The following is a 19,014-nucleotide window of genomic DNA, read 5'->3' as shown; positions in this document are numbered from 1 at the left end:
GGCCTTTTTTTAGTGAATAGCAATAGAATTTCCAAATTTACGGTATTATTGAATTATACTTCATCTTTAGTGACTTGTAAAAAGTCGCCTCTTCTGCGGATCTCAAAATATGATAATCCTACTACATGTGAACGAATTCTCTTTGGGTAATAGACGATAAACAAGGCTTGATGCGGTAAATAACGAACCGTTGCTGCTCTGTCTAGTCCGGGGGTGTCAAACTCAAATTGCATCGCGGGCCGGATTCAAGCCTTCAAATCGCTCGCGGGCCGGACCAGTCCACTGATTCCAAATTGTTAATTTGTGCCCTTGCTTGTCACTTGAATACCTTAAGAGCATGTATAGATAATACACGGATCATGGGGTTTTTAAAGTAGCAAGTCGCGACACCTTTATTCGCGAACAATGGAATTGTTAAAAATACGATGATTGTCCGTCGTCCGGTTGAATACAGTTAAGATTCCGCTAAAACAGTCGCGTTAACGACGATATAAGTTGACATGTCTGAGGGTCTATAACAATGGCCGGGAACCTTTTTGACCGAAGAGCCATATTGACCCAATATTTTCAAATGTCACTCCCAAAGAGCCATAAATGCCAATCAACTGTTACGTCACGATTGAAAATATGTGACGTATTGGTAGCACTATTACATGGAATTCGTAGTGTGCAGCATATTTTCTCTGCTCATATGCGTAGGTCAGGAGCGGGCAATTATTTTCCTAGGCGGGCCAAATGAAAAGCATAAAATACGTTGGCGGGCCGAGTCAAACATTTTAGCTACATTCTCCAGCATATTTTAATTTTGTTTCTAAATTACATTGTTGCTCAATCCCAGCGGATAGTTTGATGGCATGGAAGATTGTGGCTGTTAATGAGTGAATTTTGAAATATCACAGTCGGACAATACACAGAGCAATAACTGTAAGATTGAGGTAGATCGCGTCGATCACGCCCCCAGTTCAAGAACCACTGCACTAAAATGTATATGCAATAGTACAGAGCTTATTTTCTAGATAGCTGCCTTCTGATCCGTGTTCAGCTTTAGTAGTCTTGATTTTGAGCGAAGCATTTTTCTGAACATCGCCCTCCCTTGACCGAGTGTTTCGTATTTTTGTCATAAGACCGACAATAATTAAAATCCTTAATCTCGGCGACATGCTCGACTAAACTAAAAGGACAGGTTTACCCCTGACTCCAATATACAACTATTTAGTGTTCGAAAGTCCAAAGTCTAAACCTTCTTTGAATTTCAGTTTTCGGTTTTCTTTTTTGGCATGCCCGTTAAACCTTTATGGGTGATAGATATGTGAGTCATATAGTCAGGGTTGCCATCGACATGGACCCAAAAATAAGGACAGTCGAAAAATTATATTAGCATGAAAAAGCGTTTTTGTTCATATTTTGTATATATACAATCCGCGGCCTATCATATTCCATACTTTTCGCCAGAAACAATCTACTCCAGCAACGCCTTGTTATTAGAAAGTGCTTCATGGATATCACGACAGCTCAGGTCTAGGTTTACTCTACCTTTACTCAGGGCCGAAACAGCACTTCGTCACCCCCCCCCCAAAAAAAAAAAACGTTGGTCATGAGTAAGTATGGACAAATGCGCCGACCTTCAATTAGTAATCAGCTCATCAAATTTTGAGCTGGGCCACGGAACATTTTTAAATTGGAAATGGAGTCGCGATAATGAGAGGCTGGAAACCACCGCATGTGCGGTGTTTACAAGTTCAGTTGTGCAGTGCGCACCGGCATTAGACTGATAAAAAAACACTTATCGGTGAGACATGAATACGACTCAGCGACGTACAATCACGCTCCTTGCATTTTCGAAGTCGTCATCCTCCACCAGCTTTTACTGGTAACTCTGATCATGTGGATGGAGAGAGGATCAAAATTATATAGTAGCATATGGAAGAACCAATATTATAATTCACTCAAATCATTTAACGATCAGATGTATAAAGTAAGCCCCCGGAAGTTGCATCGATTACCCTACGGCGGGCCCAGGACCGTAACTGCCGCACCCTAGACCCCCCAATTGGGGGGAGGGGCGTTCTCGAAGGGGGCCCAAAATTATTTCCTGAATCAGCATAAATTATAGAGTATTTTATGAAAATTTATGCAACTTTTTCAAAACTTTTTCGCGCTGCGCGCGATTTCACGCCGCCAAATATCTTAATTATTGGTTCCTCTTCCCCCAAGAAAAAAATACCCAAGATTTATAGAAATGGACATATCGGCGTTGGACATTACCGCGCCACGACGCATCAAGGCCATTTAGGCCATGCAACATGTGATTCCAAGAAGTGTGCCAGAACTATCGGCAGCGAGAAAACCTTGGCCGTAAAGGACTGCCCTTATGCTGACCGAAAACTTCGTTATATATGCAAAATACATATAGGTTTAATTGTCCATATAGGCGCCTAAATGACTGTCGCCGAATGTTCCTGTCTTGGCAATCTGAACCTCACAAGATAAATACCATCTCGCAGGAACAAATTATATGGCAGTGAAGAAATGTCAATGCGAAATCATGTGATCTTTCAATTTAGTACGTTTGGGCGATTCTATTTTTTGTTGTTGATATAGCAGATAGGAGATCACGATATAACATCATGTAACGAAGTCATACCGACGGGTCCGCCCGTCCGCCCGCAGATGTTCAATTATTATTTACGGGCTCTACAATTTTAAAGACATCTCACTCATCTGTACCGGTAAATCTGATTACGTGAGCAGAGAGGACAAGAAATTGATAGCAATATGCATGCAATTCCCGATCTTATTGACCGATTTTATCATGAATTATCGAAAATTTTCGCGTTTCGCGTTGGCTCACTAAACAGTACAACTGTAATTTCGTGGCAAAAGCGAACAACGTGTTGGGGGGATGGGGTCAGATTATCACCCTATGGGAGCTCAAGACTCAATTTTTTGGGGGGCTGAGGGCCTGACGAAGTGCTGTTTTGTTCCTGCCAACGGGTATACACCCGGAGATGTTTAATTATTATTGAGGGGTCCTGCCTTTTCAAACACACCTCACTCAGATCTACCCGTAAATCAGGTTACGTGAGCAGAGAGAGGATAAAAATTGATAGCAATATATATGCAATTCGCGATCATATTGTCCGATTCAGTCATGAACTATAGAAATTTCTGGCGCTTCGCGCGTTTATGCGAGAAAATCTGACTCACTAAACGGACACCCAATGTAGATGATAAATATCGATAAACAGTGCATAGCCCGATTGGCGAAGCTTTCTGGGCGAAGCCCCCCAACGTTTTTATTTGGGGGGGGGGAGGTGTGCTGACGAAGTGCTGTTACGGCCCTAGGTGGGCCCAAGATCAGTATGTATTTGGGCGGAAGGGGGCTGAAAAAATGTGGCTTCGGCGCTGGTTACAACTTATAACACTCAACCACATACTCCTGAACCGGATCGTGACCACCTCTAGTCGATAGACAAAGCTTTGCTGGTGTGACGTCATATTGATCGACAATGTTCTCATACCTCATTTTGAAACCCGGTAGTGGGCGCTAAAGAGCGTTCGTGAGCAAGTGCAATATAAGTTAGATAAATTTTTCAATGATTGATAGCTTTACTACTTTTTAATCAATGTGTCGACTGCACTGCACCTTTTTTCACTACGCAATAAATGCTGCCTTCCCCACAGCTTGAGCTTAATCTGCTGCAGACCAAACAGCAGGAACCAGGAATTGCTGTTTACTGCTAAAATGGCGTCCGCTGTGGTAGCTTGGTACATACGAAACTGATGTACCACTACTCACAGCCCGAGCTATCTCACCACTTAGAAGTCAAATCTTGTGGTGTGTACGTCACGAGAGTTCCTTTCATTTAAGATGTCATAAAATCTCTACGCTAAAGCATAGTTTAAGAATATTATGCAACATAGATACCAGAGGAAAACGATCGAAGTTCAGTAGTGGTTAAAAATAAGACAAAATAAGGACGTGAGTCGAAAATAAGGACGTTTCTTAAAAATAAGGACAGTTGAGTTTTCTAAGACGTAGCCCTTCAAAATAAGGACAAATCTTAGAAATAAGGACGGTATGGCAACCCTGCATATAGTAATCGCGAGCACTGATTGACTTGTGTTACAAATTAGGGATTTGGGAACGTATCACTTAACGATTTGAAACACTTACCGTATAATGCGTAATATGACAATGGCCACAAAGAAGGTTTGAAGCAAACTATATGAAAAGAGTGATGTCTTGTAACTTGAATTGCTACTCATACTTTGCGGCATTGCCTTTGTTTTAGATCTGGATTACGCATGCGAGGTAGGGCCTACGTGGCAGCGTAATTGTGGCATATTAATGAACAGGCTTCAAAGTAAACGAATTCAAAAAGCAAAAAGCAAGTTTTATGTTTTGAATTCCAAATAACCTTTGGTGAGCCGCATAGAATAGCTGCGCGGGTCGCATTTGGCCCTCGGGCCAAATTTACCCAGGTCTGGCGTAGGTGGAGTCAAACATAGTCACTGCAGCAGTAGCCTACATACATTGAAACCTTCAAAGATTATTGGTATTTTCGATCAACGTTTATCAATAACTAGATTTTGAACATTTTTCTCCGAAAATCAAGCAATTTTCAAATTTATTGTGCGAAAATGTAGCGTGAAAGAACAGTTAAGGCACAAGTGAGGCACAAACGGGCCAAGCCTCACCTGTGATAGCGCAACTCATCGTAAATAGCTTAGAACTTTATTCACTGATATTAATCGAAGGTAATTGTCACACTCATTCCTAATATCTAAATATTAATCGACTTCCCCAGTATTCGGCTAACAAAACGTTGCGTTACACACCTACATTTTAACGGCGGTACTAGAAAGGTACTTACCAATCAAAGACGTGGTTAGCTATGGCGTTGTTTTTAATGTGAATTTCTAATTGTGAATGTCACTGTCAAGGCAGTTCATTTCTCGGCGTAGATCAGGAAGAAAATGTGTATTTGATAACTGCAATGTCATACAAGCGTCGCCATGTCTGCTATTCTCTATGATCAATCAAGGTATCGTGCAATCCAACATTTCGAGGCGCGCGATGTCGGGTAGATCGAATTCGCGAGTGATGTTAGTTGCAGGCGCGACATCAACTTCAAAATTTGAGGATTTTGAAAAGGGGATACAAGACCTAACCCTGGATTCCCCACTGTATTGACCTCTCCAAGGCATGTTTAGGCTACCACGAGAATGATTATTCTGGCCGTTATGAAAATTTACTAACAAGTTGCTGCAATATCGATAAATTTATTACAATATTTAAAATATGTTGAAGAGCCATATCTTATCCATATCTACCCAAAAGAGCTATATGTGGCTCGCGAGCCATAGGTTCCCGACCACTGGTCTATAAGGTCGAAAGTGACAGAGTAGTACGATCGTACATATTTCAATTATATATTTGTTCAACTTTTCCATGTAAACTGCATGTAACGGTTCCGCATTAGCGTTTTTGCTTCGGCCAATTACTACTTATAGATCCATTTTCTATAAAACTTGAAACTTGGTGCGCACTTTTAACTTTCTTGATATTGGGTGTCAATTTCACCGACTTGTTACTAGTGGTAACTAGAGTGAAACTACAGCGCCGTAGCCCGGTGGTTATAATGGGGCCTATAGACATGGAAGTATTTTCTGCAAAAAATCTCAACATTTCTTACAAATGTGCTGGAAAATATAACCATATTTCAATCTACTCAAAATTGCTTCGCGGGCCGAAATAAATCGTCTGGCGGGCCGGATGCGGCTCGCGGGCCGTATGCTTGACATCCCTGGTCTAGTCCGACAACGCGAGTCGGTTTTCGATAATTGCACTACGCACTAGGCTCTAGCATTGTGCAACAGGCATATGACATACTTCTCACTATAGGCGGCGCTCTGTACCCAATCTCCGTGACTTCACCGCATTCAACAACACTCCTATTGCATTTAATTTTCTTCGTTCTTGATTCAAGATACTGCGAGATATTGCCTTCAGACGTGAACCTGCAATATGAAACAGAGATAGCTTGCTCCACACCAGGAACCGGTTAAATAATCGATTCTGTTCCGTGAGAAAGGGCATGGATTCTTGTAGGGAAATCTAGTGGTGAAAATTGCGTGTACGTTCGAAATTTCCCAATTTTAAGTGATTTGAAGAAATGGAGTGGCAAGCCGCAAGCGGCATGAATTGATTACTACAGAGCTTTCGAAATTGCAGAAATACATGTTTTCTACTAACGCAGAATTACCAATGAAGGCATGAATAGGCACTGTTTCGAAATAGTTAAGCATTGTCTCAACAAGTCTTCGAAGGACGATTAAGTTAATTCATTAATCACTACTTGACTACGCCAAATTATAGTGTCAGTCACTACAGCGCAGGTTATTCTTTATTTCTTTGATTCTTTTTACTGTTTTTAGTAACAAGCATGCTATGTTCCGTCACAATAAAGGACCTTTCCTATCTTCCTTCAGTCCAATGCCTAACCTCAAACCGGAAAATAGATCAAAATTAAATTTGGGCTGATAGTGTGCTAATTTTTCTAACTGTTAAACTCTCTTACGAAGCCTTAGACATCTAATTCCGAAAACGGTGTTCCGAGAAGTGTATTTTGCAATTGTTCACAGTCACTGGCAATATGGAATTTTGAGTTGGGGCTTCTGCAACAAAACTACTTTGCATCCAATACAGATGATACAAAACAACGCAATTCGTGACCATGCGGGTTCATTTCGATGTAATCTTGGGAAGTCATATAGGGAGTGCAACATGATGAGAATAGAAGAAATTGAATATCTGGAAGTAGCTAAACTCATGTATCGATATCACAATCATCAGCTTACCTTTAGTTTGAAGAATCAATTACAACTATCGAAATCCACCCATTGCCACAATACCAGATTTTCAGCCGCACCAAATTACCGACATAATTTAGTAAGTAAGGAATTTTGCAAACGATCTGTTTTAAAAGCCGATCCAAACATTTGGAATAGCATACCCGTTACTATTCGCGAACGAATCTTCAGCGGTTTTAAACAGTCACTGATGGACTATCTGCTGGAAACTTCTAATCAATTTATTGGTCTGTGATTGATATGCACTGTTGTTGTTGATACTGTTAGAGCATAGCTCTCTTACGTGTATGTTCTTACGGATCTCTTTTATTTTTGTGTGTTTCGAAATTTACCATTGTGTTCGTTCTGTCTCGTCTATGGCGCCGTGAGATATAATTTGTATCCTCTCTAGGAAAGGGGTTGACTAGATGACCACCCGGTCGTATCGCTTCTTCCTAGTCCATACCGTTTATTTGAACGTTTCAAATTTTCCTGGTGAGACGAATCTAATAAATGATCTATCTATTTCCCATACCCTGCCTGTCGATTGGCGAATATCCTGCCTCTGCCTTAAAGTATACCTATTCAGTAACTGTATTAATCAAACGACATTACAATCAAATTAGGAATACATCAGTGATGAAATACTGACCCCCGGGCGTATTATGTTCCGGCATCAAAAGCCTATTTTACTGAGCTCTCATATGAAATATGAATACTTACGCATCAAAAACGACGTAGCAACGGACGTTACAACGATCGACCAACGCACCGAAAAATCTGTTTGTGATTCTTCGCAATTCTGAATGTTCGCCCCCCAGACCTGCAACATAACCGCCATGATAAAAGTTAACATAGCCGTATCTTGTGATCAGTTCTGGGCCCACCAAATAAGGATTAGGGAATAGTTGCTTTGTGACATGGGTACTATTGATTTCGAAGTGGCCCAGCCGGTAGACCATTTGCATGTGGGCAGTGGCGTGGCAGCATGGCTTTCGTTGGAAATGCCGCCCCCCTCTTAGTACACCACAGCAAATTTAGATATAGTTTCACGTTCCAGCAATCTTTTCAAGAAAAACAATTACAGATAATATGCCGCGTCTCAGAAGTTCTATATTGATCGAGAAAGAAGCCTCACCGTCTCCGCGTTTATACGGCCAAAATCAATAAAGACAAGAAATGGTGGACGAATGTATTAGGCCAGGGGCGGCAAACCCATCGCCCGCGAGAAGATTTTGAGTGGCCCGCGAGATAATTCTCGAAATTAGCTGTAATATCAAATAATAAATATTCAATGTAATTTATGACGTGTATATCGTCTGTTGTCGGCGCAACAAAGTATGTAATTTATTGTGAATTTGCAAGGCCAACCAAAAATTTGATTAGCTTGACCACGAAAATTGGGTCGTTGATGACTTAAGCATCAGTTCCGACGCATTGGCGTAGCCAGGGGTCAGCCACACTTTTCGTAGATCTTCGTAAACGACCATAAAGTAGAAAGTTTCGTGGTGCTTTTAGCAGCCTACGCCCTTCTAAAAATTTACGGAATTGAGTCTGATAATACTCGCAATTATGAGAGAACGTGTCGTCCAACATTCAAATTTGCATCTGCCGTTGCAGAAAGATGATTGGCGATGAAACCTTTGCACAAAATGATAGACGCATCTACGCCGGAATCTTCGATATTTATAAGTCTAAGGGCCGAATAATCCTGTCCTTGTCAAATGAGCCCAGCGGCATACAGAGGCGACCCGCAATATATGTAAGTAACATATTAGTATTGGCCGAACTCATTCATTAACTTTGAAAAATGTAATCGCTTTGTGCGGTTAGTTCATGCATATTGTCCTATATGGTGTGGGCACAAGTAAATCTCACGGCTCAGTGAAATTGGTCTACATCACACTTTCCATTTGGCTAAAGGCAATTTGACGGTAATTTTTGACCGGCTTGACGAGCATCAAATTTGATAAAACGGGCCCGGAAACCCCCACAATCAGCCTCGAATTTTTCATCGTCATGGTAAGTAGCATAGTGACGCAACAATGCTGTATGGCGAAACGAGAGCGTAGCCCATGAGCAAATGAGTGGCTGCGCGGCGAGAGTGAGTGCTCAGCTGGCGTCGCAGCAATGGGCAACGAGCTTGTGTTTCGAAGTGCAATAGCGTCGTAGAGAAATGTTGCACTGGTAATACTTTCTATAGGCGCTTCGGTAGAAGCGAGCACACAAATTATCATCCTTTTTTGTACTTGTGAGGATAGAACTGCTTCCACAGAATGCATTAGTACCCTGCCAATTTTCGCGCATTATCATTCAACTTATCGAGATCTTTCTGTCCAGGTAGCTGAATACGTTAGATATGTCAGATTATTATGATATCGATATTATGATATCGAACTAAACTGTGGTCGCGATCCGGATTCAATCCTTTATTGGATAGCTTGCGGGCCGGACCAGTCGAATGATTCTAAAATGTTACCACCAAATCATTATCTTTGTTTTCACTGGAATCCTCTATTACTAAGCCTAGGCCTATATAGCCCTTGTCGGGAATATAGGAGATTTAACCAAGAGGAGATTTAACTAAACGGTGACGTTGGAATTTGGTTTATTATTTTCCTATCACCATTCGGTCAGCCCCGCATACCCGTAAGCCGCATAAGGAAATCTCTCTCACATTTGATATTCTTTCACAGATAAAGACCACGGGTGGCATGGTAACATTTGCCTGGATACCAGGTCACACCGGAATAGACGGTAACGAGAAGGCCGACCAACTAGCTCGGGCATCATCAAGTCAATCGCGGGAACCCGGTATCGATATCCCAACCGTAACATTATCAGAGGCAAAAGCGGTCACCCGTCAGCTCTGCAAAGACCAATGGCAGGCCGAGTTCACTGCATAGGAGAGAGGGCACCACTACCGGATGTTGCGACCATATATATCAACAGCGGCGCCAGATTCCTGCCCAAATCGCCTATTTGAAAGAATCCTGTTTCGCCTCCAAACCGGTCACTGTCGCCTGGCGGCACATCTGTTCAAAATAGGTTGCGCCGACTCCCCCCTTTGTAATGTGTGTTACGTCCCCGACACGGTTGACCACACACTCTTGCATTGCGAAAAATATGACTTTCACCGAACATTTCTTGCCGACGCATGTACCACGCTCAAAGTACCTCTTACTTTAACCAATGTACTTACTATGCCGCAATTATTTACACCGGTCGCCGAGTTTATTATGTCATGTAACTTGTATATATAGTTTGAAAAGTTATTATAAGCCTATGTCCCAGAGCACGAAAATTTGTTCCCTGATAACATCTTTTGTCCGTGGTGCACAAGGCTGGAAACGGCGCCACGCGCCACTAAAAACTCCTCATTAATAATAATAATAATCATAATTCGGATTTCTCTGAATAGCGATGACCTTTTGCGTCAGAAGTTGTACAGCGGTATCATTGCCGCGGCGCCAAATGAACACTCACTCTCGCCGCGCAGCCACTCATTTGCTCCTGGGCTACGCTCTCGTTTCGCCAGACAGCATGGTTGCGTCACTATATGCTACCCTCCATAATGATGAAAAATTCGAGGCTGATTGTGGGGGTTTCAGGGCCATGACCGAAATAAAATGTATATTTTCGCAATCAGTAAAGCGGCAGCTTTCGATTGATACCCGTTTTATCAAATTTGATGCTCGGTAAGCCTGTCAAAAATCACCGTCAAATTGCCTTTAGCCAAATGGAAAGTGTGAAGTAGACCCATTTCACTGAGCCGAGATATTTTCTTGTGTCCACACCAAATAGGACACTATGGTTCATGAGTGTACTATGCACGCTGACTTTTCATCATATAATTATTATCGATTTTGATGCGTGGTTATATAAGTCTTGTTTTCATCTATACGTATAATCCGGATTGCTCCTATCCGACGATTAAAGAAATGTCATTAACATTCAACGCCCAAGTAGCCCGCGCAGTGATTCGCAAATCTCATGTGGCCTTTTGGTCGAAAAGGTTGGCCCCTGTATTGTGCAAATAAAATATCAATAGCCGCCTCAAAACTGAACTTTTCGGGCTTTCGCCGAAGCAAAATCAGCGACAATATCCTCGAAATCAAGTTTATGAACGTAGTCCCTTTCTATAGAAATAATTAGGGATGGTGTGAACCTCTGAAAGGTTCAGGTTCGTGTGAACGCGAACCTTTTTGAAAGGTTCTGTGTGAACGCGAACGTGAACCTCGTGACGTCACGTGACGTCATATTGGTAATTCCAGCCCTAAATTTCAGTGAAGTGATCGCCTATCCATATCAATGTACAGTACACGATATCTAGCGACGACTAGGGCCACATAATGCCACAATGCTGTAGTACATACTGACGTTTTAAACGTCGCCAAATCTATGGACTGGGGCAATGAAATGATATATAATAATCCCATAAAATCAATATCTTCCGTCGTTTTGCCAACAATTTCGACGAGGACTTGCAAAGGAATGTAAGGTTACACCTCAACGGTTTAGGCCAGACCGGACAATGTATTCGGCGTCTGAGTATTGCTACGTTGGTCTTGAGCAGAAGGTGAAACGTGTTCCTATACGTGCTACCGATATTACCCCATTAACAAGTTCTACAGTAGTAGCCAGCACGCCAGTCGCACGGATTTGGTTTTTATGATACAATAAACCTATGAAGTCAAGATTGACCCCGTACGTCTGCTAGATTTTTTACATCAGACGATATCAATAAGCATCATTCGTTGACTACTAGTGTATTTCGCTCTTGATGTTGTATGATTGCGGGTCCATCTCACAGCAGAGAGTCACAAAATATTCACAAACGAAAAGCTGGATATTTTGAGCAAACTTTTGTAACAAAGCAGGTAAATTTTTTGAGATTGTCAAGGTGCATGCTCGTTTGGTGTTGATTATTTATCCTGCCAGCGGCCAGCGCCGTGCATAGAGTGACCCGCAGTTCAAATGCAATAAATTTCATACAAAGATGTTATAATAAGGTGAGATATGTAATATATGAAAAAGATTGACAGTGCAGAACCTACCGAGGTTCGTTTGTGAACGTGAACCACTAAATTTCCGAGGTTCACACACAGAACGCGAACGTGAACCTCACGTTCACACCATCCCTAGAAATAATGGATAGAGCTGATAGCCGATCATCATTCATGATAGAAAGTAAATCAGACTTTATCAGTTTGAGCTTGGAGAAGTTCCTCTCGCAGCTCCTAATTCAAACACCAATGGTGTCGAATCAAGTAGGTGTGATTTTAACTAGCCACGGTAAAACATCAAACGCTGTTGCATTACGATCAAACTTGGTTTCACTGCTCCGCACCAGCCTCTTAAATCTGTCAATTTCCGCAGCTAACTACAATTTAACAATACTGATCGTAATCGAAAGCTATTATTGCCGCCCTGATTCAGGAAATACAATTCAAAAGCTGGTCAGGACAACGGAACCAACCCGAAATAGCCGTCTGAGTCTGAAAATCGGCATTGTTCCGAATAATCGCTCGCTACAATTTCTATTATCATGGTCAATTGGTCATTGTGTTGCGGCACTCCGATTGTTCGGAGCAGTTGGTCTTGACGGCTATTTCGGAGTGGTTCCATTGCCAAGCTCACATTTTAATTTTTGTTTTCGGAATCAGTGCGACACTAGCTTTCGATTGAGACCAGCTGATTAAAGTTGAGCTGTAGGGTCGCCAGCTATAGGACTACCAATTATACGCTGATGTTAGCCGGCTGTGTACACTGTGCACTATGTGCAGCCTCATTTTTCCGCCCCTTGGAGCCTGCCGCCCATGGCGCTCAGCCATAACCGCCAAGTGGCTGCTACGTTATTGCATGTAGGTTGGAATCGCGAAAATGTAAATAATAAGGACAGCCTTACATAACGAATTTCTCTGATCACTCGATATAAATACATAACACAGCTATAGACGTCGAACCTACCTCCCCTTATCTTTCAAGCAGTCAAAATATAAATAATAAAACAGTCCGGAGCCATCGATGATCACCGTCGAGTCGCATAGTTGCATGTCGTCTAATAGTTTGACTTGATATCGATGAATGAAACGATTAAAAAATTTCGCGCCCCCCTTATCGTCATATCACAAAATCCAACCGGGATGCTAGCAACTCCAACATATTGTTTGATGGCATGGAAGGTTATAACTGTTGATGAGAGAATTCCAAAATATGAAATTTGGTCTATATATAGAGAAACACGCGTGAATTGGATGTAAATCGCGCCATACGCGATTTTTTTTCAGTTCTTCGCTTCCCCCTCCAGATGCTTTCACGCCCCCCCCCCCAACGGGGGAGCGCCTCCAGGTTAGGAACCACTGCTCTATAGTGTATTTCAACATTTTTGGCTTCGCGGGCCCATTTTGGACCGTCACGGACCGCGCTGACCCTTTCAGGTTTTCGGTGACAAGTTGCTCAATTATCGTGCAACGGTCATCTGTCTAACTATCTAGTGCCAATATTAACTGTAGGATTTTGATAAAGAGCCACACTATGACTTTTTTGAAAATGCAGCTGTATTTATTGTCTTGAAATTTCACGTCTCTGATTTGAGTGCCGAAAATACATTTTCACAAAGATATATGCGGTGTACGATAGTAATATTAACGATTCCGACGACAGCAGCTTGTGTTGTGTTCGTAACATATATGGCACCTAAATTGTGAAGCAGAGTTGTCGAAGAACATATCACCTCTAGCCTAGTCCTTTCTTTTTTGCATCTCACCTTGAAGTTATTCTGGAATAGTGGTTATGTATATCACAGGAGAAAATGAGCATCGGGTTGAGGTTTCAATCGCTTCATTAGAACAGATTAGAAAACAAATTAAGGAATTTCATAAATTTAGCAGTTTTGCGGACTCCCTGAAAATGCTTTGCGGATCCCCGGTTGAGAACCACTGGTCTATTTAATCTAACAGCTCAAGTCTGCTTCAAAAAGTCACGATACAATGTTTTAGTTATAGGCTGTAGATTGTTGATAGTCTGTGCTAACGAGTTGCGAAAATCATTTATATGTATAGGATGAACTCTGCAGCCGATGAGTCTTGTCTGAGACGGAAATTAATAGTACTATGGCTAACGTTATCTCAATAGATCGATAATGTAGGTTAACACCGCACCGAAGCCATTCAACTATGTGTGACAGTTGAGTGATTTTAGTGTACTTATAGTCTACTTCTCGCGACTCGATTCAAGGCCGCATCCCGCCCGCGAAACAATTCTGAGTAGATTATCCAGTAAATGTGTAACAAACATTCAAGTTATTTTTATAGTAGATATTTCCATTAAACAATCCCTCAAGACAGTGAATGTCGAGCATCTTCAATTTCCACGACCACGTTATAGCCACCCGACGCGGCGACATTAACACCCAATATCGAGAAGGAAAAAAGTGCACACTGAGTTCAGGGAAAATTGAACAAAAACTAGTTATTCATAGAAGCGGAAGCCCCAATGTGCAATCTTAATAGGCAGTTTACATGGACATTATTTAAGGTACACAAAAATAAATATTCAAATTTCTATGGTTGCACTGCTGTGTCGCTTCCGTTTCGAAAGGTCCACGGACTCCACTCTCCAGAGAAACCCTAAGCGAGATTTGATAATAATAAAAAATACATTCCAACGTCTGAGGTTACCAGTTGAATGTCTTGTGTTCCTCACAACGCATGCGCCGGGCTAATGCCAGATCACAACTGAAGCACGGTGAGCATAGAAATATGCCAAGTGCCAACTTATATCGTCGTAAGCGCCACTGTATTAGAGATTCATAAACTGTATTCAACCGGCCAAGCATCGTATTTTTGCCTATTCAATTGTTCGCGAATAAGGGTGTTGCTGATTGATAGAATGAAATCCACTATGATTCGTGGTGTAATGTGGGCCTAATATGTACTATTATGATAATAATTATCCATATATGCTTAGTAATAAAGTATTCAAGTGAAAAGCAAAGGCATGAGACATAATGGAAACATCGACTGATCCGGCCCGCAACGCAATTTGAGTTTGACACCCCTGTCTTGGAGTGATGATACGTTCAAGCAACAAATTTTGAACGTTCATAAATATTTTTTCAATTGGTGGATTTTCATGTTGTATATATATATATCCAGTAGGTAGAGATTGTACCAAAGTGTTGAGCCAGCAAAAGATCAGCTCTTATCGGCTGAAGATATGGGAGCCAGAGATCATTTTGCAATTCTTGATCCATCGGTATCACATCTCCCCTATATCTCAGAGGACGATCTAACAATTTCGCCCTCCCAGTCGCCCCCTTTGGTGTTTTCGCCCTCTTCTTTCTAAAAATCGCCCACGTTGGGAACCACTGACTTAGATGGATATTTTACGAAGAAATCACCTCGTTTCTAGAAGCCTGATTGTCCTTGTCAATTCAGACAGTATTCCTTGCAATTTTGCCCTGAGTTTGAAATTTATGGTTGAAATGTTAGAATTGTAGGAAATGGATGAACGAAGTACGAAAGGGAACATACATCGAGTTCATTTTATAAGATATTGTCCATCCAATCGCCGTATACAAGGCAACAATATATGAATACTGTACAAATGGTCGTTAACACCTGTATAAACTATGTACGGCCTATACCTTTCATAGCTATTTCTTTGTCAAGCTGTAACTCCAAATGCCCTGTGACGTCATCACCTGTAGAATACACCCGTTTCCCATCGTTTAACATAATCTTAAACTTGCGAGGTTTTACCATTCTCCCGATCTTAGCAGCAATAAAGTTGCCTATACCGTAGAAATGCGTATCTATGCATGTCCACAAACACCTTCGCGAACATGCTTGCATCCGCGCATATTTGTTTTGGATGATCTTATGTAAAGATAGTTCTAGCTCATGAATTCAGAAACAGTGGCATAACGAGCGTTTCTCAATGTAGCGATGTAGACACATACCTCTCCCCACAAACCAAAATCGCGGGAAGCCGGATTCAAAATAACCGAGAAAACTATTTTGCATCGAACTTCTGACGTATCAGTATGATAACACTATTATGGCCACATTATATCGATTTGCAACGAGAACGGGGTTCAAATCGTCCTTCCCCACATCACAGAGTTTTATATCGGATTCACATCAGATAAATAAAAATATACGATTACGTCGCGGACAAAACTCAAACAGGATTTGAATATCCCACACACAAACAAAACATGAAATCACATACGAGTTTCTATGCGCGTTGCCGGATAACAGAAGAACATTCTTATAAGCAGGGCATGGTATGGTATGGTATGGAAGTATGGTATGGTATGGATCGATATTTTGGTATGGAATATGGAATAATGCAAGTATGGTATGGAATGGAAGATTTTTATATATGGTATGGAACGACATTTCCATACTTCCATACTTTGATGTTTTATACATTTTATCGTAATCTGTTCAAGCTTCATGAAGCGTCGTTGATCGCTGTTCACGTAATACGATCGCTTTTGTTATGTGCGAACGTGAACTATATTGAACGCTGTGTAGGAACAAATAGGCCTACACACGCTTGTGAAACGGTTTTAGGACCATTTGGAATGACATGATTTTGTGATGTAATAATGACAACAATAATGTTGATCCTATATTCTATTGAGTCTAGACACGACGTCTCCGAGCATAGTCTATCATGTGACGCAATAATTGGTAATGTAGGCTACTCCAACTATACCTTATTCCTTATGAGTGACGACAGCTTACAAGCAATCATGATTAGAGTCCGACCGATTATCGGCTCGCCGATAATATCGAGTCGATATCACGCTTGGAGAGAAATATCGGTATCGGCCATTGAAGGTAAAAGAATATCGGCCATTTTCGTGACGTCACAACTTGGTGGCAGAGAGTCAGAGAAGTCGATAGAAGATGTCAGGACGGTAAACTATAAAAATAAATGGCCAAGCTGCATATAGTGCATACTGCATTCAGGGCAGTAGGCGTGACAATCTGAAAAATATTATTTTAACCACCGTTATGCCCCACTGACTTCGCGGGAATCCCCCTGCAGTAATCGATCACCAAAGGCAGAGAGCAGCTGGATGGATAGTTGTCTGCAGAAGATTTCAATCAGCAAGAGAAATGAGAACTTCAATCGTGCTGGACTGACCCTCGTGATGATAGAGAAAAGCGTCGCGTCAAAACATTTCTCTGAAGATAGTGCTATTGGTTCGGTACCAACAGAGCTAATTATACCAGTGATGTATGAAGTCATCTGACTGAGGCTTGCGGGGCCACCATGATAGGAAATATGCGAGCATAGAGGGGAAGATAATCAAGCAAACGTGGAGTAAAGTCAATAATTGATACGAAAATTTTTGATTCCATGATGACATTGGCCAATTCTGACAAAAAAGCGTAAAATATTGATCAATTGATTGTTGAAATGCTGGTCATGGTCTGGTCAACTCAATGCCCAAGGGGAATGGGTGGAGCAGTTGCAGACGTGGACAATCCGAGTTGTTTGCACATTCTATTCAGCTATTTGTTAATGATGTGCTGAAGGCTCCAGGTGCACTGCCAAAAGAATATCAATATTAATATCAATATTTGGTGAAACCATTGAAGGAAAGATCCCCTGCAAGGGAGCGGTGGAACCGAATTGATGAAAGATTTCCAATTCTTGCTGTGCCAATAACTATGGTACCAAGTGAAAGACTGCTCATTGTGTTTAGGGTAATCTTATAGCTGGCGACCCGAGCGCAAAATTTATTTAAACCGGTATCAATCGAAAGATATTTTCACACTGATTCCGAAAATATAAATTAAAATCTGGTCAGGGCACTGGAACCCCCCTAAAATCGACCTCAAAGTTCGAAATTTCCATTGTTCTGAACAATAGGGGCGCCAGAGCTGAATGGTCGATTAACGCCTCGTACTCATTGTGACGCCATTGAGCGTCTCCGTGTTCTCCGTGACTGTCGGACTATTTAGCGTCGTATCAATCGCTGTAACGCGATTTTGATTTCGATAAATTTAAATGATTGCACTGAAGACTACGCAACGCAACGCAAATGCGTCGTATCAATCACTAAACCCGGGTGGGCTATTATTTTTCTTCTCGTGTCAAATGAGAAGCAGAAAATACGTTGTGAGTAACGGTTACCGTAATTACCAAAAAAATATTTATTTGCAATCACAATTCGAAGCAATAGGTTACGTATACGAGGTACGCAGATTTTATCCCACCACGCAACATTCATAAGCAGGTTTTGTGTTTGGGATTCCAAGTAGAGCTTCGGCTCTTCCCAGTGGAACGGCGGGATAAACGAACTCTCCGTGACTTGATTCTTGCCGAGGTAGAGCTGGGTACAATCATTCAGACCGATGAATGGGGAGGCTACAATGGCCTCAACAGAATCGGATACCATCACTACACTGTGACCCACACCAATTATTTCGTTTCGCCTGATACAGGTGCTCATACACAATGTATTGAAACATCGTGGCGCCCGGTCAAGGACAAGCTTCTGCGCATTATGCGAGGAACTTCCCCTGCGTTGTTTCCCTCGCATTTGGCAGAAATTTGGTTTCGTTCACTGACCGGGGGCCGCTGGGAAGTCTACAATAGATTGCTAGAGTGGATCGCCCATGAATATCCAGGGTATAGTGGTTGGTCATCTGATAGCCGACTAGTACGAAAGCTCCCAGCGAATCGGTCGTAAAACAGCCCTTTTCAGGGCTACCTTGTCACAAACAGCCCTTTTCAGGGTTAATTTTTGGTGGCAAAGTTGTAAGCCTTCCCGTGGCGCCACTGTCGCGCTCTCTCAGCATAGGGTTACCCAAGAGGATTTGTACTCCTTTTTGACTTTTTTTAAAGTGTCCTCGAAGGACGTTCAAATGTCCTCTTTTTTGGTTAAATATGGGGTAAAATTCTGAAATACAGTAAGTAAGCACTGAAGTAACGATCCGGCGGCTATTTCGGAAGCTGATGGCCGGAAAGTTAACCTTGTTTGAAAAGTGTCCTCTTTTCAGATTTCCAAAATATGGTAACCCTATCTCAGCAGAGCAACCGATTGCAACGTTTATTCGATTTTATCGCATTGCAACCTTATGTTTTTATTGTTGACGAATAAAATTTAAAGCAAAGTCAGATTTCGCCTAC

The 19,014-nt window shown here is 41.8% G+C and overlaps 2 protein-coding genes across 4 annotated transcripts in view; one reads left to right on the top strand and one right to left on the bottom strand.

The window, feature by feature from the left end:
• LOC145452069 (tyrosine--tRNA ligase, cytoplasmic-like) overlaps positions 1-19,014 on the top strand; it is a 539,006-nt gene that overhangs the window by 176,983 nt on the left and 343,009 nt on the right. The gene's annotated exons all lie outside the window — the stretch shown is intronic.
• LOC145452077 (single-strand DNA endonuclease ASTE1-like) overlaps positions 1-19,014 on the bottom strand; it is a 173,125-nt gene that overhangs the window by 6,860 nt on the left and 147,251 nt on the right. The window contains exons 1-2 of one of the 3 annotated variants that reach the window (XM_080330293.1): positions 7,579-8,352; positions 5,897-6,024 (exon numbers count right to left, since the gene is read on the bottom strand). The exons of the other annotated variants lie outside the window; for them this stretch is intronic. Coding sequence (XP_080186419.1) covers positions 5,897-6,024; positions 7,579-7,823 — 373 coding nt within the window. The 5' untranslated portion in view covers positions 7,824-8,352. Of the gene's footprint in view, positions 1-5,896; positions 6,025-7,578; positions 8,353-19,014 lie in introns of those variants that run through there. 3 annotated transcript variants of the gene reach the window in all.

Source organism: Botryllus schlosseri, chromosome 12, assembly GCF_051294905.1.
Source record: "Botryllus schlosseri isolate E-star chromosome 12, Bs_hap1, whole genome shotgun sequence".
In the NCBI taxonomy this organism is placed as follows: Eukaryota; Metazoa; Chordata; class Ascidiacea; order Stolidobranchia; family Styelidae; genus Botryllus; species Botryllus schlosseri.
This window is presented reverse-complemented; position numbering and strand designations above follow the sequence as displayed.